Below are 22,881 nucleotides of genomic sequence, written 5' to 3' on the forward strand. Positions count from 1 at the left end.
TTATTTCTGTCTGCAAATGGGACCATCAGCATTTAACTGCTTTATACAATTCCTGAGATTTAACAAGAAGCAGGATCTGATTCCTCCTTTCTGCTTTAATAGCTCTCCTCATTCTGGTGAGTGAAACAGATTTACAAGAATCCAAGAGATAATCCCACAGGAGACTACAGGAAACTGCAGCAGACTGAGAAATTTTTGTCACTCAAGGAACTGCATTCACCCAACATTTTTATTATGGCAGATTTGTCAGGGAACTGTACTCACCCAATATGACTGGATATTCTGGAACTCAATTCCAAAGTAGTCCGATTCAATCAAATTCAGATGCTTGTAAACCTCTGTCAATAATGTCTGGCCGTAACATTTTGACTAAGAAAGTAAAAAAAAAAAGTTACAGTGAGATTAATATGAATAAACAAGAATAAATTCACAGCAAAACCAAATGGCATCTTTATAAACTGGAGAAAAACATCACAAAGATTTTTCAGGTTGTTCTTGTCACTGTACCACACAAATATCTAATATACAGGCAAGATATAATATACATAACATCAGATTCAACTCCATTTGCACAGTTCCTGTGTGTAAAGTTAAAGGTGTTTGTCTTCTGCTGCAGTCTGCAGCTCAATTCTCTGCTCTTGGGGTCATCAGTGTGTTGCTGTGCTCATTTCTCTGTTAGTTTATTGCTAGCCAAAAGAGTAGAAGTATCAGTTTAAAGAGATGTTAATAGATTGAAACTCTGTTAAAACCCACCTTTCAAAATTTCATTAACCTGTAACTTACAATTTTGACACGATTGTTGTTAAACACATTCATTTTATGTTGAAATTCTTAAAATAATGAATGTACAAAACATTTTATATCTGATTTAATTAGATGCAACCTATATTTAACAATTTGTTATAACTCAAATATCAGTGGACACTGATTCAAATATCAACATTGAGTTTTAATTTTCCTATAGTTAATTGTTTTAAAAACATCTTTTAAGTCTTTGCAATGCCCTCATTATGATTGAATAAGTTTTGAATTTGTATAAAGAAGCAGCTTGCAAATTTATGCCTCACAAATTTATTACCAGTACTTCAGCTTCCCTTCAAATTGCAATAAATTTCTAGTTTATATTTCTCAAGTTACCAATTTAATGCTTCATGAACACAAATCAGGACCACTTTTCAGATAATCATTTAAACTGTAAAATTTAATTCAAGCCAAAATTTCCTTTATATATAGGAAAGAACCCAACTAAACCTCCTCTCACACCACTGCTGGGAAGTCCTTTCAATGAATCCTCAAGAAACTCACTCATTAACCCCTTCTGAGAGCCAAGTTAGGGGCAAAGCCACAAACATCAGCAGAAAGCAGCTACAGCAACACAGGAGAGAACAGCAAACTTCCACAGCACACTGGTCCAATCACCCAGCTGTTTAGAATTGTTTTTAGAATTGTTCAAATGCCCTATAACACTTCAAAAAAAACCCCAAAATTTCATAGAGAAAAAGTCTGACAGCCTTGCAGTGCTGCATATCTGAGATAACTTTGGTATCTGCAGTGGTGTGAGCAAAGCTGACTGAATCCAAGCATGTAACCTCAGAGAAAAGCACAGAAAGCAGGACAGAGAAGGACACAAGATGTGTTTGTACCTCTCACTCAGGCTTTGATCAGAGTAAAAGAGCAGCCACAGCTTCAATCAGGTGAATTCACCTGGTGCTAACACAAATCACTCAAAGTTTCTTGGTATCACACTGGCTCAGTAGGTAGGAATACAGATGAACTTTTTTAGTTAAAAGCTGTGCTTCCAGAAGACTCTGTGGGCATGGGTTTTGGTTTTAAAAAAGGGACAATGAAATAAGGAATGACACAGGTAATGGCAAGCCACATCTCCAGCAAGTGACATTCTTCCTCTGCTGTCTCCTGCATGTTTCTCATGCAGGTCACAGACTCTGCCACAGGAAACACATGCCTGGAGAAATGCATTTTGGAAATTCAGTTTTTTCATTCCAATTGAAACACATTTCTTGCTATGGACTTGTGCATAAATTTTCAAATAGTAACAGGAGAAAATATCCTCAAATATAGTAGGACCCTTGCTTTTTAAGGTCCATAGCCACACACGTGTTTTTGCACACCTCCTTTTCCCAGGCCCCAGAGATCCAAGGAAGGAACTCTTTTCAGCCAGCAATGTTTGTGGGGAGGCAGCAATGCCCTGATCAACCTCATGTGCAGAGGATGGGACACACAACTTGCCTTTTCATGGACAAACCTTTAGAATCCTCTGAACAGGACATGCCCTGTGACCCAGATCCCTGATTTCTCATTTGTGATACAAGAAGCAATTCTGGTTCCAACCACCCTTTGTTAGAGCTGATACACTTGGATTAACTCTTGAAAGTTAACAATCTCTGCTAACAATCAGACAAGTTTTACAGCCTGTGTGCTGCACTGATCAAGGAATCAGTGTGCAGGGCTGGTTCCATGCAGGCATTAAAATGATCCCAACTGGATTCTAACACATTTCTAACAGATTTCTTCCATTTAAACTGAGCCACATCTCTTGGCTCCATCAAATTCCGTGCCTGAAAACAATCTAGCTGCCCTTATCTCTCCCAAAAAAAGAGCCTGTATGGCACAGATCCCTGGCTCTTCCCTCCTTCCATTCTCAAATCCACACTCCTTCAAGAGAAACTGGAGATTAAGAAATTTAGGTGGTTGGAGCTGGAAGAAACTGATTAAATTATGAAGGTGCTATCCAAATGTTAAAAGTGTAAAATAATTTTGCTTGGGCTATCAACTGTAATTTGGGGTGTCATTTACAATGAAAAGCTAAGGAAAAGCCCAGTTTAAGCTCTGTATCATTTTGTATCCTTCAAAGGATAAAGGTCACATTTTGAAAGAACAGTATTAATTTTATTTTGAAATAAAAATGAGGTTCAAAAGCTTGAGACAGAATACAGTCTTTTATTATTAGGCCTCAAATTCTTAGGGAAAACTCCTCCTAGAACTATTTGGTTCCTCAAGTTGTTTATTACATTTATAACCATCCTTTCCAAAGAGCTGAACATTTTGAAGTAGACAGAAATGAAAGTAACATAGTGGGCAGCTCCATGTAATTGTTTAAACTGCATAAAAGCAGCACAAAGAAAATATTTGAAGTAATTTCTTAATTACTGTAATTTTGACATCAGGACAAGTAGCTGCATGAATGCATTTCATAAAGGTCCTGCTTTCAGTACAAATTCACAACATGGCATACTTTCCATTCCAAACTCCTCAATTACTCTTTATTTTCTGCCAAGACAATGACTACTGATATTACTGAATTATTTCACACTAAAAAAGAAAAAAAAAAGAAAAATAGGGTAAAAAACCTAAAGCAGCTAACTACAGCTTTCCTCAGTGACATTCTTGATGGGATCTCACCAGAGCAGAGCAGAGGGGGAGAATCAAGCCAAGAGTTATTTGCTATTTTCTCAAATATCACCCCCTGTGTGGCAGATCCCCCCTCTGCCATAATGTCTGAGCTTAGGAAGAGAGAAAAACTCACCTAGGATTTTCAGTATACCATAGCTCAGTATTATCAAAACCAGTGCTTCCTCTCTACCTGCAAAACTTGTCTTCCAGAACATCCTAACCTTCTGCTTCCACATATTTTAATTTAAAAACCAAAAACTCCAGTATTTTCATAAGGAGTACCATTCTCATCTTCCAAAACTGGCAAACTGCCCTTGCTCCAACTTTCCAAAAAAGAAATCCACTTTTGGCAGCAGATAAACTGGAAGGGAAAATAAGTCCAAAAGTCAAGAAAAAAGTGATAAAGCTGAGGTATAGAATGGAAAGTCTTGTGCAGCCAGAGCCACCAGACCCCAGCACCAGCAAACACCTTGGAGACCAAATCCTCCAGTTAATAGTGGATTTGCATGAGAGGCACAAGTTTAGATTTGACATCATCATTCACAAGCAGCCAACACAGAGCACCCTGTGAATGGCCAAGGCAAACCAAACTGATTTAAATAAAGGCCACTTCAACATGGATTTTTATTGGTTTTCCTTCTTTGGGGCACTTTAGAAGTCTTCCTAATGAAAAAATGAGTTTTTCATTTTTTTGGCAAATTAAAAAGCATAGACAATTTGCAACTAAACATAGACTTGCTATTTCCTTTCTTAATCAGAAATATGCAAACATTTTGGTGAGTTTATCACTGTTTATCTCCAACCCTTCTGTAATCTGTTAGATCTCTGTCCAAATGAAGCGTGAGACAGAAAAAACACCCTCAAAATTCCCTGTTAATAATCATCTTTAATGCCACATATAAACAAAACTGCATTTCTGAATACAGGGTGGACACTAGAATCTTTAATAGAAAGAAGGAAATCATCTAAGATAGCAAGGAATACCAGTCATTAACTCTGTGCTTTCATGGCTGAAACAAGATGACCTTACAGCTCCATATTTAGTATTCAATCTGCAAATTAAAAAAGCAAGAAACAATTGCCTTCCTTTTCAGTACTTTATTAATAGTTTCCTCAATTTTGACTGGAATTAATAGCTCCAATGAAAATACTCCCTGCTTCCCCACAAAAACAAGCACCAGGTAACAACTCTGTCAAACACTCATGTGCTCAGACAAATTGCTTAAATACTATTTTATTTTGATATCTGAACATTAATAATAACTTTACACTTCAATTCTTGCAGTTTTTCTTTTAATTCTTTGTGAAGAAATGGTATTTTAAATACATTTACTTTATCCATCCCTTTATCCTGGCAGATCCCAACTACAGGTTACTTCACAAATACCACACCAAGAATAGTCTGCAGAGTATTTAACAGTCTACAGAGCACAGGATGCAACTTCATTATCACAAAATGAGATACAGTGCACTTTCATCAAGAAAGTTCTTCTTCATTAAAAATAAGTTATTATGTTACAGAAAGAATTATTGTGTTACATTGAAATACCATTTACTCAACTATGGAAGCTGCAAATCCAAGCAAAAAATCTCGTAGCTATTTTAAATTCCATTATTACAGTCCATAGTGGCCTTTTTTGCTTCTTAAAAAAAAAAAAAAAAAAAAAAAAAAAATATCTAAGACTCCCTCTCCAAGGTTTTTTTTGTCCCAAGATTTCAGTGGTTGGTTTTGATGTGGTTTTGCCAGGGTTTTTTAAAGTAGAATCCACAGCCAGACAAATTATTCTAGAAATGGAAGCCTCTGGCTCATTTAATTAAGGCTGGCTTTCAAATAATGATCATTTAAAGGATCATCTAAGGCAGTGTCAAAGCACTGAACCAGCTCTACCCAACAAACAAGCTTTTCCAGAGTGGTTAGACTTGCTGGATGCCTGAAAGTAGGAAAACAACAATTGGTTGACATGGGAAAACATTCCCAAAAGGGAGGGAATTACGTGAATGAGATTGGAAAATGAAGACTTAGGTAGTGAGCATGTAAAGACAAAAAATGCTCTTAGATTTATAGAAATGGTGCTGTGCTGAAATACCTGGACTACTTGAGGAAGAAAGAAGTCACATAAATTAACACCATGGACCACATCCTTGGACAGTTTCACAGGTACTGCTCGATGATTTGGCACCAAATTCCTGCTAGTTAATAATTGAACATCCAGGTGACAACAGTGATAGTGTCACAGACAGCAGCTGCTTTGGGGTAGCTGACCCCAAATTCAGGTTCATACCAGAAAGTCTAAGCATCTCCTTGACCCATGCAAGCTAATAAAGAGAAGGAACAAGTCAGGACACTGCTCTCAATTTTTCCCCCTTGAAGTTTGTTACTTGCACAAAGCCCTGAACCTTCTAAAGCCATTCCCTTGGAGAGGCCACTCTGCACACTCACACTGCAGGTGCTTCTGCACCTTGCACAGCTTCATTTCATATGCATGTTTATGCACATAATAAAAGTCTGTATTTTTAAGTCATTTGTTTTTCTCTGTTCATTAAAAAAAAACCTCATTAAAATCGCAACTTTTTCTTCATTAATTAAGCTTTTTCCTCAAAACTATCATCCACGCCCACATTGACCAGATTTGTTCTGGGTTTTCATAGAATTACAGAATGGTTTAGGTTGGAAGTGACCTTAAAGACCATCCAGTCACACTCTGTGCCATGGGCAGGGACACTTTTTCAACCTGTTTTAACCTGGTCTTGGACAATTCCAGGGATGGTGCAGCCACAGCTCCTCTGGGCACCCTGTGCCAAGGCCCCACCACCCTCAGAGGGAAGAATTTCTTCCCAATATCCCATCTAACCCTGCCCTCTGCCAGTGGGAAGCCATTCCCTGTGTCCTGTCACTCCAGAACTTGTCCCAAGTCTCTCTCCAGCTCTCTTGGAGCCCCTTCAGGTGCTCAAAGGTCTCCCCAGAGATTTTCTTTCTCCAGGCTGCACAATTCCAATTCTCCCAGCCTTCTCTCCTAGGAGAGGGGTTACAGCACCCAGGTACTGCACTTCCCCTGTGAGGTGTTAGGCTACTCCAGGCTGGCACACTGCTTTGAGGAAATCTGCCCAAAGGAAATAGTTTAAAACATCTAGAAGACAGTTGTGACAGACTCTTTGCACAAAAGGCAAATACAAATTGGGCATTTTTACAGAAAAGGCCAAAACTCCCTTTTGTTTTGTGCAAAACTGAAATTGTACCAGCTGTCCTAACATCAGTCCCCACTGTACTTTGAGCAGAGGTTTGATAACACAGTGATGGGTTAATAAATACCTATAGGCCAGATTAGATAAGGCCAAGCTGTTTTAACTTCCCCCTTGCCAGCAGGAGTTTCCTACACCACTGGCTTCAGCAATCAGCCTGAGAAGTGGGCTGAGAGCACAGCAACACTTTTCCTTCATTATTTCAGCTGAAGACATGTCAGATAGCTCTAATAGTCTTTACAAAGCTTTGGGTTTGGTTTTTTTTTTTTTCTCCTCTTCTAATTCTTGTTTTTATCAATGAATGACTGCTTTGTCAGAGAGAGGACCCTACTCCCCTCCCATATCCAACACTCCAACCTTGAACAGTAAATCTCACACAAGGCATTGTCACCATAGAACACCTTTTTTAATATTCAGTGTATACAGTCTCTCTTACCCAGGTAGGCAGCACTGCCCTTTCCAAACATGAATTTGGTTGCAAGGAGAAAGGGCTGACACAGAGGGGTGCTTTTGCAGCCCTGTCTAGCAGAATGCACATCCCCAAGTCTGTGCTGCTGTGAACCCTGAGAGCACCATGACACACCATCCTTGCTCAACTCCAAGTGCCTTTTTCCAGCAGGCACAAACCTACAATTTCTCTGATCTGCCTCAGCACACTGAACTCCAGTAGCTGTCTTTAGCTGCCTGTGGGTTGATTCTTGGTTTGCTTTTGGGTTTTCTTCCCTTTCAGGCTCCATATATTTTATAGAATCACCCATCTGTGGGCCCAATCTTGAATGTCACCTGTCAAGACTTATAATCTTTTTGCCAGGGTCTAAAATTCTCAGTGACCAGGGTTCCAACACCCAAAAAAGTTTTAAAATATTTCCAGTGGAATTCTTATTTTTGGGTTTTTTTGTGGAACAAAGCATTTCCTACAGCCATTTTGGTTGAATGGCATAAGATTGATTTCCTATTTTCACTACCCTACATCACTAGACTATGAAAACAAAAGCAAACACCTGCCTAGCCATGCAAACTGTTAGTAATTTAATCCACTACATTAATATTTCAAGGACTGCAATAACACTTGATCACCATTTTCCTAAATGGTTTCTGTGTACATATAATCAATATTTTGTACAGGGATATTCAGACTGTTTTCTCTTTACAGCAATACAACTCAATTTTCTTTATATATAATACAACATCTAAAGTCAAGAAAACTGTAAAATAATAATTTTGGCTTACATAATTTAAGTTCACACTTTTCCTAAAAAAACCCCATGACCAAGAAACACTCAAATGAACAAAACACACACTCTAAATGTCTGTCAATAAAATGGCTGTGGTTTCACCTTTCCCCACCCAATACCACATTCCTACATAGCATCAAAAAAGTCAAGCTTCCAAACACAAAATAACAGACCCAAAGAATATATAGTGGAATCAAACAGTACACAAAATGCAAAGCTTTAGTTACCTTCTCTTGAAACCCTATAATAACTGCAAATTTAAAATAGTGAATTACTAACTTTCTCTTCTGAGGTCAGATAAAAATAAGTCCTAAGGCAGCTTATTTGCCATATTTAGGAGACTCAAACTGAAGAAATGACAAACATCTGGCTATGATTCTTTCTGGAATTTTGACTATTTCTTCCTGGCTAGGGAAGAAAAACACTGAGCAGACCAACAGCACCTCGATTCCTCCAGCACAGCACTTAATAGGATTCAGCAGCAGACTATCCCTTGACTCCTCACATATTTAAGCTGTTAATACTTTCACAGCACAGAGAGGAAAAGGAAGGAAGGTCTAAGCAGGCACAGGGGGAGCAAGGCAGAGGCAGGAGCTGGGACTGGGCTGCCTGTCCCACCTGCAGTGTGCCCAGGGCTCCTCACTGCACACAGCAAGTGCTTTCCAGTGCCCACACCATTACCCCAGTTTTTAACATACACATATTTCTTACTTAAAAGTGCTCAGTAAAAGCAGTTAAAAGTTTAATTATTTCTGCATTTCATTCCCATGAAAGTTCTTGGGGGCACTAATGCTACCAAAATATACTCTCTCTACTGAGAGCAGCATTTTGCTGTGTGCACAAGTGGGAAACACTTTCTCCAAACCATGGGAAAGATATTGCTGACAGATTGCTTCTGCCATCCCAAAAACCTCCTGCAGCCCCAGCCCAGCTCCTGATTTCATGGTTGAAAACAATAGGTACCCAAGGGGAAGCCACTTTCATGACATCTTTCAATCACAGATAACTGCAAACTGCACAGAAACCAGAATAACCAGAGTTATTCTATTCCATTCTAAGCATAAGGATGGAGAGCAGCTTTGCACCTTTATTGATGCAATTTATCAATGCAAATTAGCCAAGGAAGTGCTCAGCAAAGGCATTATCACTATCAGGGCAATCATCAAGCACACATTTTCAGCTTAGTACAGAATAAGCCACTTTGGCTTTGTAGTAATGTAGTAGTTTTGCAAAGTACATCAATGAGCACCAAGGTAGACAAGAGAATCTTTTAAAAAAATAAGAAAATAAAGGGGGTAATTACAGTGTAATCTTATCAAACTAGCCTGTTCTCAAGAATGGCAGTGGAGAGGAGCATCTCTTTACTAGGACAGACACCTCAGTCAGCATGGTAGGGATGCAGAACATCATTACTTCATTACATAAAAGAAAAATTAAAAAGAACTGACTTCTGTTCTCAAAACAACCCAACAAAAGAAAAAAAAAAATCCAGTTTAAATTTTCCTTTAGAGTGGAGCAGGCAGGCAGACCCTACAATAAATTGTACAAATATTTTTGACTCCCAAATTGCATTTGACATCCAAGCAGAAGGAGAAGAGGAAGTACATGCCATTGAAGAAGTACCAAGTTCTCCCCAAACAATTCAGTAAACTTGAAGTATAATAATATAAACTACTTTTGCTGGGCCACTTCCTCATAGAGCACTCATGTAAAAGAATTTCCTAAATGACACATATTTCTTACAGAAGCAACAACACACAGACCAAATATTAAACATCATATGATGGCAGCAATTCCATTAAATGCCATTTTGGTGAATTCAACCCAGCCCAGACCCTTCTACTTAAGAATCTGCCACATTTTTGTATTGATCAAAAACCTGCAAATTTAATCTCTTCAGAAAATCTAGAAAGCTGGCAAAACTTCTACTGTAAAACCCTAGTGTGCCCACAGTCTGAACTAAATTGAATTTGCCAATCATTCATCTTGTAGTCTGCAAAGCTACCCTTTGGACAGACTCAGTTTAGAGAGAAGAGGGCAGGTACCCAATGAAATGGTACATGCAAGATTTGAGCTGACTAAATAAACTGGCTATAAAAAGGGAAAAAAAACCAACTCATGAAAATAATTAATATTGCAGCCTAGCTTTGAATGGATATGTTTCATTCTCCCTTCTGTTTTGGAAGGGAAAGGAGAAACCATAAAGAGTCCATTTCCAGTTTTTTTAAACTCTAGAAAACATTGAGTATTTCTCCATCCCCTAGCATTGAAACCAGATTTACTGGAGAAAGGCTCTGCCCAACATATTTTAAGGAATAATTTCCTCTTAGCAATTTATAAAATTCCTACTTAGAAATCAAACCTTATGAAACAGATGGGGAAAAGGGATAGAGACAATGGATTTAAAAGGTGGTAGAATATAGCTATGGGGAACTTTAGCAAACTGTTCCAGGTATACCAATAACACCAAGAAAAGTCTGTTCTTTCCCATTTTGTTCTCTCTCCATCTGTTACATCACCTCAGTCTCTTTTCTTGCTCTTTGGCAAGTTAAAAAGTCAAGTGGGCTACCAAGGAGGGGCAACCACCAACTCCTTCCAGGAGAGAAGCATGTTTTAAACACATATTGGAGAAAGGAAGGGATGACAGGGTAAAGCTGCTTGGATTAAGCTGTTACTGTGGCTACTCTGTTTATCCCATATGGTTAAAAATGTTAGTGTGGCTCATTCTAGGCAGAAGGACAATAAACAGAGCTACAGCATCAGGTTTCCCACCACACTGCATAGAGAAAGGTCTCTCCAGGAGTTGATCCTACATTCAGTCTGTCCTTCCATTGACACACCATTTTTCCCAGTAAAAAGTCACTTGCCATAGTTCTTACAGACAGAAGAGAAAATAATTTGAATAGGAGAAAAAAAAAACCCAAACCACCTTTTGCCATCACCTACATCTCCCCAGGCAGGCAGTGCCAAAAGCCCATGGGGAAGGCCTGTGTCCCACTGCACTGACAAAGTACTGCAGACCTGAATCAAACACAAACCCCACATCACATCTTGTTTTCACATCTAGTGACAAAAATCACAAAAGCAAAGAGAAGTGGGCAAGAGTAATCTGAATCCTCCACTCCTCCAAGATAGCTGCTTGGGCAACAGTTTCTCTGACTGCTTTTTGAAAAATGACTGTGCTAGCACACACCACCTACTCAGCAATGTCACTGCCTTTTCCTAATTCCTGCCCTCAATCCCAAGTGAAAAATTCCCATTTTCCATAACAAACATCAGTCAGCAGTTCCTGCTATCCCAACAGCTCACCAAAGAAATCAGGCAGAGGGTCACAGTTTAATACCTCATGCCTGTTTTCTATCATTTGCTACCTTATTTAGCCAAAACTGAAAGCAATGGAGGCAGTGTTAGCTGGGCTGTAATGCCACAGCTGCTGACTCTGGACCTTTTTGTGCTCTATGCTCTGAAGCTGACCCAAGGCTGACCCCTTTTCCTCATTGCTCACTGCATCAAGCTGTTTCTAAGTTTTTCAGTTCCAACTGATCTCATAAAGAAAAGCAGCACAATATTAATTATTGCCTCAGCATGTCAGTGCCTGAATTGGGGGTGTTTCTGTGGGTGCCAGAAACAGAGAGAGCTCTCCAGGTTAAAAAAAACCAACCAACCAACCAAGAAAAAACAAAACAAAACAAAACAAAAAAAAAAAAAAAAAAAAAAAAATCAAAACAAGATAGCTCTTAATTATGGGAAACACACTTAACAGCTGAAAGCCCCATAAACGTAGCCTTGCACTGACTTTCACAATTAAAGAGCTGAGGGTGTTGCTTGGGGTTTTTCTTCTTTTTGGAATCAAGACACAAAAATACCATCTTCATCAACTTGGAAAAATAAATAAAATTATCCTTCAAAAGACCCAAAGTCAGCGCATTTTCTAAAAAAAATATTCTAACATAATGTAAAGAGAAAAAAGAGGCTTTTGTGTTCTATGCAGTACATGAGGGATGGGTGGGTTTGCAGTACCAGACACTGTGTACTCAAGTGGAAGGATACAGCCACAGCCTCACACTTACAAAATAAAAAAAATTTAAAAAACACCAAAAACCCAACAGATTTCATAGATTTTATGTCTGAACTTGAACAGCTGGACAGAATCTGTAGAAGTCATCCCCAAATCCACTATTTCTTCAGAGTTCCAGAGACATTTTTTCACTCTTTTTGAAGGACCCTTTTTGAGTCTAAGCAACCAACTAAGGCTCCAAGTATCAATTATAAATTACTGATTACAGTTTGATACTAATGTAGAATATCTGATAGCTGAGTATCTTCACTACAAGTTGTTTGCTAACAACTCAGGCAAACTAGAATTAAACTCTGAGACTAATGCTGAAAATACAACAAGAATTAGATGAAAAAAATAGTTTCAAACAAGAATCTCCCTAATTTGTACCTGGCTTTTACATCTTAAGGCAAATTTCCCCAAGCACACTTTTAAATAACATTTTCAGAAACACTGAACTGATGCTGTTTTTAGGGATCCCTGCTAAAGTGTGCTTTAGTAAAAACTTTCAAAAGGAGCAAGTTCACTTGGAGAAGATACAAACCATTGAAATAATTAATATAAATCAGTAACTAAGGCAAAGCTCTTCTGCTCTCCCAGCTGCCAAATTGACAAAGCTGCATGTGGCTCAGGAAGCAAGAACATTTTGGCAGCAGACATTTGGTGTTCCCCCAAAGCAAACAACAAATAAAGACTCTCTTTGCACTGTGCTTTTATTTAAAGTCTGTTAAAAACACAAAACATCTGTTATACTCAAAAGATTCTAAAAAACAATCCATGCAACTGATATCACTAATTGCACGCAGGTAAAATCCCAGCAGAAATCTTCTTTCAGATATTTCCTCAAAATTTCCCAGCTCTCTACAGAGGCACATCCTTCTGAATTTTAAATTACCAGTGTACTTAAAATCAAGTTAAATATCTCTTACCTCAACTTCAAGTACTTCCACTGTGTTGTCCAACATCTTTATTTTGATGGGGAGGTCGCGCTCGTGCGCTTTGGCAGGCGATGATGCCATGGCAGTCAAGAGGTTCTGTCCTGGCTCCAAGGTACTCACTCCTGAGGTCTTCTGGGCACCCAAACGAGAGCCTGGTGTCTGCAAAACTCTGTATGTTCCTTCTATCTCTCCCATCTTCCAACAGCAGGCAGAGTCTGTAGAAACATGGATGAAAATAGAGAGTTTGGGTTACAGCCTGATAGAATTTCCACTGACATTCTGTATGAAAATACTGCCCACTGAAGCACTACCAAAAAATCCTTATTTAACGCTCTTTATGCCACTAGTAAAATCAGTAATAAGGTTACTGAAACACTGGCAACCTGGTCTAGTGGAAAGTGTCTCTGCCCATGGAGGGAGTTGGAACAAGATGAGCTTTAGGGTCCCTTCCAGCCCAAACCATTCTATAACGACTAAAATCCAACAGCTGGGAAAAAATAGTAGGAGGAAAAACTAACCATTCTGAAACGTGGTTAAGAAATGGGATAGCCTAACCTGTGCCTTCTACCCTCCCAACATGAGCATTTTAGTTTCTGATGAGTTTTTCTACTGATGAGCCCCCTACCACCTGCAGCATGAGCCCTGTCACAGTGAAGGGTAAGGCAGGTATCTCTCACTGGTACCCAACCATCCCACTGACTGCACACCGAGATAATGACAGCTATTAACCTTCTGCATCCCCAAAATGATGACTCATGCAAAACCTTAACTGCTGGCAGCTCAGAGCCTTCATCAGGCAAAAAAGTAACAGTCCCTCACCTAACTAGCAAATTTGGGCAATACCCAGATTAAATCAGCAGGTAAAAATCTCAGTTACAGAGAAGGACACCAGTGAGCGTAGGCTGGCTCCCACAGCATGAGTCTTGCTGTCAGGGCTTGGTGGCAGTTGTGCAGAGCAAATGTTTAATTTGACATGGGGGAAAAGTCCCATGCAGCTCTCTCATGGCAGCAGAGTAGTGGTGATACTTGCAGGGGAATCACAGATCTCACAAAGATGAGACCTGTGTGCTCAGAATGCAGCACAGCCTCTGCCCCATGCCCACAGCTGGCACCCAGTATTTGGCAGCAAGGTACACCCAGCAGGAACAATCAGGGAGGTTTTGGGCCTTTTGTGTGAATTACCCAGACCCCACTGTCTCAACACTCCAGAGTATGTGGGTACTGCAGTGGGACAGCCTTTACATCCAAAGGAGTGACAGGTTATTGTTTTGTAATAAATGTGTTTTGTCAGAAGAGAGGCAGCTCATGAAAACACTGCTTTGTCTCTGTGCTCAGAGTAGGTAGGCAGCCTGCTCCCAGGATTTAAATGAAGTCAGCCCTACATGTCCTTACAATTTTATTTTTATTTATTTTTATACTGTAGATCCCTATAGAGATAAACTTATCCCAGAAGGGCAGACTAGCCTCCCCACCTAATCGCACCCACCACAAGACTTGTGTGGCCTCTGAGCCCCTGCAAAGCCCTACCCAAGCAGCACAGCTGAGACCACCCAGAGACACCACCAGCCTCTCAGCTGCCAACAAGAAAGTGTGACAATCTCAGAATCATAACAACTGGGAAAAATCTCTGACACCACCAAATCTAACCCCCAGCCCAGCACTGCCAACATCACCACTAAACCATGGCCCCAAGTGCCTACATGTTTGAATACTTCCAGGGATGGGGATTCCACCACTGCCCTAGGAAGCCTGTTACAATGCCTGACAAACCTTCCAGTGAAGACATTTTCCCTGATACTGAATCTAAATGTTCTCTGACACAGCTTGAGGACATTTCCTCTTGTCCTGCCTCTTGTTCCCTGGGGGCAGAGCCTGACCCCCACTTGGCTGCACCCTCCTGTCAGGGAGTTACTGAGAGCAAGGAGGTTCCCCCTGACATGTTCTCCAGACCCTTCCCCAGCTCCACTGCCCCTCTCCAGAAATGCACCAGGGACCCAAAACCAAAACCAGCATGAGCTTAACCTTAAAAGTGGGCACACACTGTCCAGTGCACAACCTCCCAGCTTTGGGTGATAAACAATAAAAAAATCTTTATCTTAGGGTGTTTTGTGCTTATTCTTTGCCCGGACTTCTTGGTTTGTGCAGTCACACAGCCAAGGAGAAAAATCTTTAGGTCATAAATTTTAAAACTACCCTAACAACAAAATTCAGCAGAAAGATATACCCAGATTACACCTCTAACTGCTAATCTGAAGAGAAACTAGAGCTTGATCTTCACATCTGTATCCCCTTGATGTCCCTTATTGAGTAAACTTTTGCTTTTGGCATTCAGGAGCCTATGAGCAGCTGGAGCTGCCCAGGATCACTCCAACTCCTCACGAGGTTCTTTATTAGCCACCAGCTCTTAAAAATCAGTGCTCCAGGAGCATTCATTCCCTTCTGAATAAACAGCTCCTGGAAGAGACACACACTGCAGTTACTCAAAAGGAAAAAAATGCAAGCAGCAACAGCCAAGGCAGCACAAGGAACAGCCCTGCAGCAGAGAGCTCAGCAGCCTCCCCTCCAGCTGGAGCCAGCTGCTTCCCCAAGGCAAGGCAGGCAGGCCACCCAAGGCCAGGCTCACCAGCAGCTCCTGGGTACTCTCTAGCTTTGGTCACCAGCCAGGACAGACCAAAGTCACATCAAACAAAAATTGCACATGTCAAAGTCCTTCCCCACAGGTGGCAACAGGAAAAGGGAGTTCGGTGGGGCTTGACCTCGTATCCTACTGTGACATGTTCCTAAAAGTATTTATGCCGGCCAATATTCTGATTTTACACTGGCCAATACTCAGATTTTAAAGGCCAAACAAGCACTAGACAGAACACACTGTTGCTTCTGATGTGCAGAAGCAGCAGAAGAGCAGTGGCCTGCTGTGTCAGCTGGGAGCATCTCTCCCATGCCACATCCTGTTCCCTCCCTAGGCACCCTACTAATGCCATCACAACTATTAACAATCCCCAACCAGCCTGGCTTGCTTCACTGCCTTCACCCAGTGTGTGAGGAGAGCTAACCAAGCTGAGCACCGTTTCCAGTTTCACCATCAGAGTTACATATCATGTTTTAAGTACTCTGACTACATATGACATTTTTGGACAAAAACCATGGTGTCGTGGTTCAGGACATCAGTTCAAGGGGCTGACTACATGAAAGGAAGAGGAAAATAAACTAGAGACAGGTTGCAAGCTCCAAGAACACAGAATTCCTATGAGCAGAGCATCCCACAGCACCGAGAGCCTCCTGCCATGGGTGAGCCACAACAAGATCTCAACAATGCAAAACTAAAATCCAATATCACTGCAACACTGGTGTTCTGGGATAAAAAATAAAATATCTTCCTTGCATTGCCTCTCCCTGAACTTGCTTGCACCTAGTGTTTATCCTAATAATTTCCTACAAACTGAGACCAGACACCAAAGCTAAATCTGCTGCCTGAAGCACAATGACTGTTGCTTTCAGCCCTAAGTGAAGGCGCAAATAAAATTTACAAGGTTTAGGTACATGTATATAATCCTTTTTTTTTTTTTACTTTTCATACAAAGCACCTTTTGAAATAGCTTTGAAGTCACGATGAGTTTCATCTTCGACTCGGATGGAATAACCTTATTTTTCAGAAGCAAGACAGCTATTTCAACTACCAGCAAATCTGGAAAGGCAGCTTATACCTGAGGATATGCAAGATCATAGAAACAGAATGGTTTGGGTTTGAAGAGGCCTTAAAGCCCATCATGTTCCAACCCCTTGCATGGGTAGGGACACCCTCCACTACACCAGCTTGCTTCAAGCCCCATTCAGTCTGGCTCTGCACACTGTGATGATAGCAAAAGCTTTCAAAGGAGCTCCTCTGAGCACGGTGTCTTTTGTGAGTGGCAGGATCTGTGCTCCATCCCTCTCCATGCAGAAGGCAGATCTGAAGTCAGGCACAGAGTGTGAGCAGGCTGATCCCTGCCTCCTGTGGGAAGGGATCGCTACACACAGAGCAGCGAGGGAGTACAAAAAAGAAAACTCTTCTCTTTTAACTTTCTCCCTAAGCCATTAAATCGCCACACTGAGCCGGCACCAAGTGATGCAGCAGGAATCCACCACCGCAGTAAGAGGGATGAAGATTCCGAGTGCCCCGCCGTGAGAGGGAGCGACGCGTCTCCCTGCGACCCCGTCCCTGCCCAGGGCCTCGGAGGGTCCGTGGCTCTCCCCACAGAGCCGCACGGCCACAGGCCGACTCGGGAGGAGCGGGCTGGGCGGGGACAGCGGGCAATGTCCGCAGCCGGCTCCGCCAGGTGAGCGGCGCTCCGGGAGCGCTGCTCTGACCCAGCACCGGGGAGAGGCTGCGCCCTCCCGGCCCGGCTCCTCGGGACGCTCCCAGCCCGGGCTCCTCTGCTCGCACGGAGGCGGGTGCAGGGACGGGGCGCGCCGGGGCTCACACACTCCCAGCCCCGGAGAGCAGCGGCCAAGCCGCCCAGGCCAGACCCGCGGCAGCCCCCGGGGAAGGCGCTGCCCGGGCCCCGGCAGGCCCAGCCCCGGCGCTGGCGGAGCGCGGGCCGCAGACCCCGCTCCCCTCCCCGGCCCGGCTCCCAGACGAGCGCCGCGGGCCGGCAGCGGCGGAAGCGCGGCCGCGCTGCGGGGCGGGCCGAGCCCGGCCTGGGCGCCGCTCCGGCCCCTCAGCCCCGGCCCCCTCCGCTCCCCGCGCTCCGGCCCCGGTTCGGTTCGGGCCCCGCAGCCGCCGCCCCGCGCTCACCTCCAGGCCGGGCCCGCGCCGCCGCCGCCCGCGCTCACACCGGCGCCGAGCCGGGCCCGCCCCGCCCGGCAGTGGGCAGCGGAGCCGGGGCGGGGCCGGCCCCACCCTCGGGCGGTAACGGGGCCCGCGGCAGGCCCGGGGGCCTCGGCTCCGCTCCGCGCACGGAGCTCCGGCACAGCCAGCGGACCGATCCCTCCCGCTGCCCCACCGCCCAGCTTAGGGGGTTGTTTTGTACCGAACTGGAACCCCAAGCGCTGTTTCCCAAGGCTTTAAACGAATGTTTCCATGCGAAGCTGAAGGGTAGCCAGCTCGCAGGCTGTTGCCCAAGGTCTGCACCCCAAAAAGAGGCACGAGAAACCCCCCAATGCACACCCCAGACATCCGTCACGCACACCCCACAGATCTCATTTGCTCAGGGTAAAACTGCCCTGAGGATGACACCATGCCAGTAACCAGCTCCAGGCCAAGTAATGAACATTTTAGTTAATTTTTTCACATATAAATTTTAAGCGGGGATAGAAAGAGACTCAGCACTACGGAACAGGAGAAAATGTGGATGCTGCACAGAGGCATTGGGCAGTGCTGCTGGCCAAAGCAGCATCCTCCTCCTCACTCCCCAGCCTGCAAGCCCATCCTTCACTGACACAGACAAGAACAAAACACTGTAGGAAATTCAGCACAGGACAAACAGATCTTTGCACCGTCTGGATTTCATCAGCTCTAAAGCTGAGGCCAAGGCTGGCAGATAACAGGACAGCCAGGAAAAGAGCTCTTCCTGAGAAGGGCCACCTTTGACAGCCCCTGAGTCACCCATAGCTCACTACAGTCTGCTCTTCAAGACAAGAAGCAGCAGGAATGAGAGAAATCCTTGGGTTTCTCTAGGTATGGATTGTTGGCCGACAGCATGAGAAATGCAGGAGCCATCTTGTTTCTGAGAACTTGACCTTTTCACAGCAACATGAAAAACAAAATATTAGCGTAGCATATGACTTTTGGTAATAGAAAACACATAAATTATGCAGAACAGGCCTTTCAAATGGAAGCAGCTTCATTACTCTCACTCACCAAAAGGCAACTTGCAAATTTAATGAGTAATTCCTGACTAGCAGCATTCTCATCTCTTCAAAAGAACAAAAGACACAAGGTTTTAAAAATACGTCCCATGGTTTGCTCTCCTTAAAAAGTGATGTGGATGGAGAAGAATTTCATGGATACAGGGGAAAAAAACCCCCATAAATAGGAAAGTTGCAAAAGTGAACACATTTTACACAACTCCATTCGTAGAACCAATTGTGATTTCAGCCAGGTGAAGTGCTTTCATTACCGACATGCTGTTTCAGTATCCTATTTGCATGGCTTTTTACTTGCAACTTAGCTGCTAACATGTTTTGACATCCTTCAAAGCACAGACACTTCAGAGCCATCTTCACTTCAATCTCTTTCTTTAACATCTAAAAAGAGCACTAAAGTTTTCTTGTGTAAAAAAGCAGCTGCCACTAAGAGAACAAATCTGATGTGATCACTTTAAAACCACATGCCACCACACTCAGGAGAGGAAGGAAAAATTACAGATGTGGCAGAGTCTTTAGGAACATCAACACCCTGCTGCTGCTCTTTAAGCTTCACTCCAGAGCCTTGATTTTATTGCTTACTCAAAACACAGTTAATTGACTGGACTAAAACAATACAGTAAGGAAAAGGCACAAAGGTTCAGTGTGTTTGATTGTCCTCATCCCTAACACCTCTGTTTTCTGACCTATCTACCCACACAAACAAAAAAATTTCTTTTCCATTGTATCAGAGAATTCCAGAATAGTTTGGGATGGAAAGGACCTTAAAGACCATCCAGTTTCAACTCCTCTGCCCTGGGCAGGGACAACTTATACTATCACAGGTTGCTTCAAGCCCCATCCAACCTGGCTTTGGAGAATTGCAGGGATGGAGCAGCCACAGGGTATGATTAGGAAGGGCCATATCAGGTTGAACTTCTGTTCTATATACTCAATAATTTAATAAATCTTCTGCAACTGTAACAAAAAACATGCTTGAGATGTGGCTTCTGGTGAGTTTGAAAACTAAAAGAGGGAGTGGATGGTTACCTCTACCAGACTCAGCATGTATGTTGCTCACAGCTATCCACAAAGACCTAAGAGTTTCTGTAGCATCCATGAAATCAAACTTTTCAGCCATCCAGTGTTTGAAGCCTTTACAGGAGGAGGAGGAAGTTCAGAGACCAAAACTAGATGAAGAATGTCATTACACATGAAAGCCAGCTGTTGCTGGATGGAAGGATGCAGTATCAGGACAAGGTACAACTTTCTCCTTTTGAGATAAAAATTGATAACAAGGTGTAACTCTCTCACTCAAGTAATATACCAGATAATCTGCACCACATTCTCCTCTTGGTCTGAGCAGGATGATTAGAATTAGCCTTTCTCTGCACTATAATATCATCTTTTTTCTTTAATCACTCTCTGGATAAGGGTTGAGGAAATCCTTCAAAGCAGACTTCTTATCCAACCAAGATAACAGCTGGGAAACTTTTTATTCTGATCCTTCACCATGACAAAGAGAAACTCTGCAGACTGAAAAATTACATCTATTGATGATTTTGTCAGCACATATTTTCCAAATACACACTACAAAGCTCTGTCTCTCAGAGGTCTCCATCTCATAACAAGGGAAGCAGTTCTAAATGCTTACATTGTGTCTTCCCTTCTGTCTACAGCAGCAAGTTGGCATAGCTGAGAGCAAAAATACTTACAACCATTTAAACCAGCATTTTATCCCATGTACACCAAACTAACTGGGCCACATGCCACCAGTTCACTTCTCTAGTGTGTTGTACTGGGACTCCACAATGACAACACACATGGGCATGCCAAGGATGGAGGGAGGAAGATGGGGTGGTGTGGGTTTCATTGCAGGTGGGTCACTGAAAGTACCAGAATCTCTTTTGGGGCAGTTCACAGATCTTTGACCGCCACAGTTCACTGCCATTGTCCTATTTTAGTTCAAGCCAGAGCCTTGTATTACAATTCTCCCATCTATTACTCTACCTGCAGATATTCAACCATTGGCTGTAGGCATCATTAACCTAAGCCTAAGCACAGTGTCACTTAGGACTAACTGGAAGGGCTGAGAGCTTTCTCCACAAGATGATCACTCTCTGTTCCATCACTCTTGAGGACCTGGTGACACCACACCACCTGCACAGCATGGTCCACTCACTTTTCAATGACTGTGTTCACATGTTAGATGAAATGTCATGACAATTAGTCACCACCCTGGCCATGTTTCTGGTGTCTGGAGATGTTTCAGCCCTGAAGAGTTCAGCCAAGTACTTCACAGCCTGTAATGGCCTGTGCAGCAGAACCAGACAGAGAATAGTTATCTTTTCTTACTGACCCATCCTCTGGATTGCCTCACACATCTCCTTAGACATCTCACTAGGGACTGGTCTGCATGGATCAACAAGTCATTCCTCAACCTGCCTCATCACTGATTAAAAAATTCTCTACCCAACAGTCACAAAGAGCATAAGTTTGTTTTTCTTAAATAGCAAAGTCAAGCCACTTTCAGCAATTTTAGTCAAGTGATGCTCTGTACTAACAGTCCACCAGTACTCCAGATGGTAGAAAAACTGAAAAGAGTGAAATCATAAAATCTGACCAATCCACCAGCTGTCACTAGCAAACAAGAAAAGGCTCAAGGTGAACAGGAATTTTGGATAAGCAGAGATATGATCTGCACAATGAGCACAAAGATTGAACAATACAGCCATACCTGTACATGCCACTTACCAGAATTATCTCTTACTGCAGGCTCACTTATTGTTAAAATTGACCTGAAAACAGGAGAAATACTGTTCTTCAACAGCAGTGAATGAAGATGCTCCAAAAATGGTCAGAATGCACCTTGTTCTACTGCCACAGATGGAATGGCAAAGGCACTCAGCAGCAGCAGGATCTTGCTAAACCAATTGATTTCCATGCTACAGATACTTGTAGACTCTGTGGTTGGGATTTTACACTCCCAATCTTAAATAATTCTGCCCCCCACAGTCACACTCTAGCACTTCTCCCAAAAAGAAGTCTTTGAGCTTCCCAGATTGTTCCACTTTGGAGTATTTTTCAAGAGCCCTTCTACACACACTGCAATTTCTAATTACATTGGCCTTTATAAAGCACAAAGTCCAGCAGCCTTAGACTGTGACCTGAAATTAAACTCTCATTATTAACCAATTCTTTAGAACAGGCTGGGTGTTTATGTACAGGAAAAACTTTTGCTAACAGAAAGAAACCCAAGAGGCTGCAATCCCTTTTTGCAATCACCTACTTTGACTTTCATAATTACATCTCTATTTTAACTTGGCTCTCATGGTGAAGGTGGCAATTAGAACAAGTAAATTAAGCACAGCATATGTTCATACCTGCACACACACAGATGCACTCACTCAGCAGCTTCTCTCAGTCTGACTAGTGAACCTGTCCAAGCATGTCCTCCCTGCCCAGAAGGTTCAGACTGTAGCCAGCAGCACTTCTGAAGACACAGCTCAAGAATCAAGAGCATAGACAAGCTACAAACTGCAACAAAATAGAGCTGCTGGGCCACAACACTGGAACAAAAGTCCAGGCAAAATCTGACAACTGTGTTCTTATCCACAGGTAAAAGCTGAGACACAGGCAATCCCTTATTGCCCCCACGTGGTACATCAATCCTATTGCACAAAAGTGCTAATATGCCCAGAATTCCTCTAAATTTGCTTTAAATTGAATCCAAAGTTTTTTGATAGATGCTAGTTCTGTGACTGTAACAGCCCGGATGTTAAGCTGCTACCAAATAGTCTTTTCTGGAATTATATTGATTTATTCTTCTCTTTACACTTAATAATGTCTGCACAGTGAGGACAACCAAGCACGTCTTAAGCAGCAAGGCCTAAAAACCATCCCCCAATAAAAATAAGAGTGCTAGAAAACTCATCCTGCCTTGATTTATTATTATTTTTTAAATCCCATTGAGGTTCATCTCATTTCCCTGCCCATCAAATCAACTCAGGTTTTGTTACCCCAGAGAAGCTGCACAAGGGTTCAATTCAGCCAAGTCTTGTAAAATGCCTCAAACATGTGCCTGAAAAATGTCTGTATGTTTGTGGGGTGGGGAACAAGACAGCCCCAGACAGAAAACACTGCTCTCCCACAATCTAAATTCTGACAAGAAAGGTCA

At 42.5% G+C, this 22,881-nt stretch overlaps 1 protein-coding gene across 3 annotated transcripts in view; it reads right to left on the reverse strand.

Annotated features, from left to right (window-relative positions):
• Positions 1-17,783, reverse strand: part of FARP2 (FERM, ARH/RhoGEF and pleckstrin domain protein 2) — a 70,317-nt gene extending 52,534 nt beyond the window's left edge. For 2 of the 3 annotated variants that reach the window (XM_079315533.1, XM_079315535.1), the window contains exons 1-3: positions 17,656-17,783; positions 12,873-13,096; positions 265-369 (exon numbers count right to left, since the gene is read on the reverse strand). In XM_079315533.1, coding sequence (XP_079171659.1) covers positions 265-369; positions 12,873-13,076 — 309 coding nt within the window. In that variant the 5' untranslated portion in view covers positions 13,077-13,096; positions 17,656-17,783. The remainder of the gene's footprint in view (positions 1-264; positions 370-12,872; positions 13,097-17,655) is intronic. The other variant, XM_079315534.1, reaches the window with a different exon arrangement.
• Positions 17,784-22,881: the final 5,098 nt, after the last annotated feature.

The sequence above is a fragment of the Erithacus rubecula genome, assembly GCF_903797595.1.
Source record: "Erithacus rubecula genome assembly, chromosome: 11".
Lineage (NCBI taxonomy): Eukaryota > Metazoa > Chordata > Aves > Passeriformes > Muscicapidae > Erithacus > Erithacus rubecula.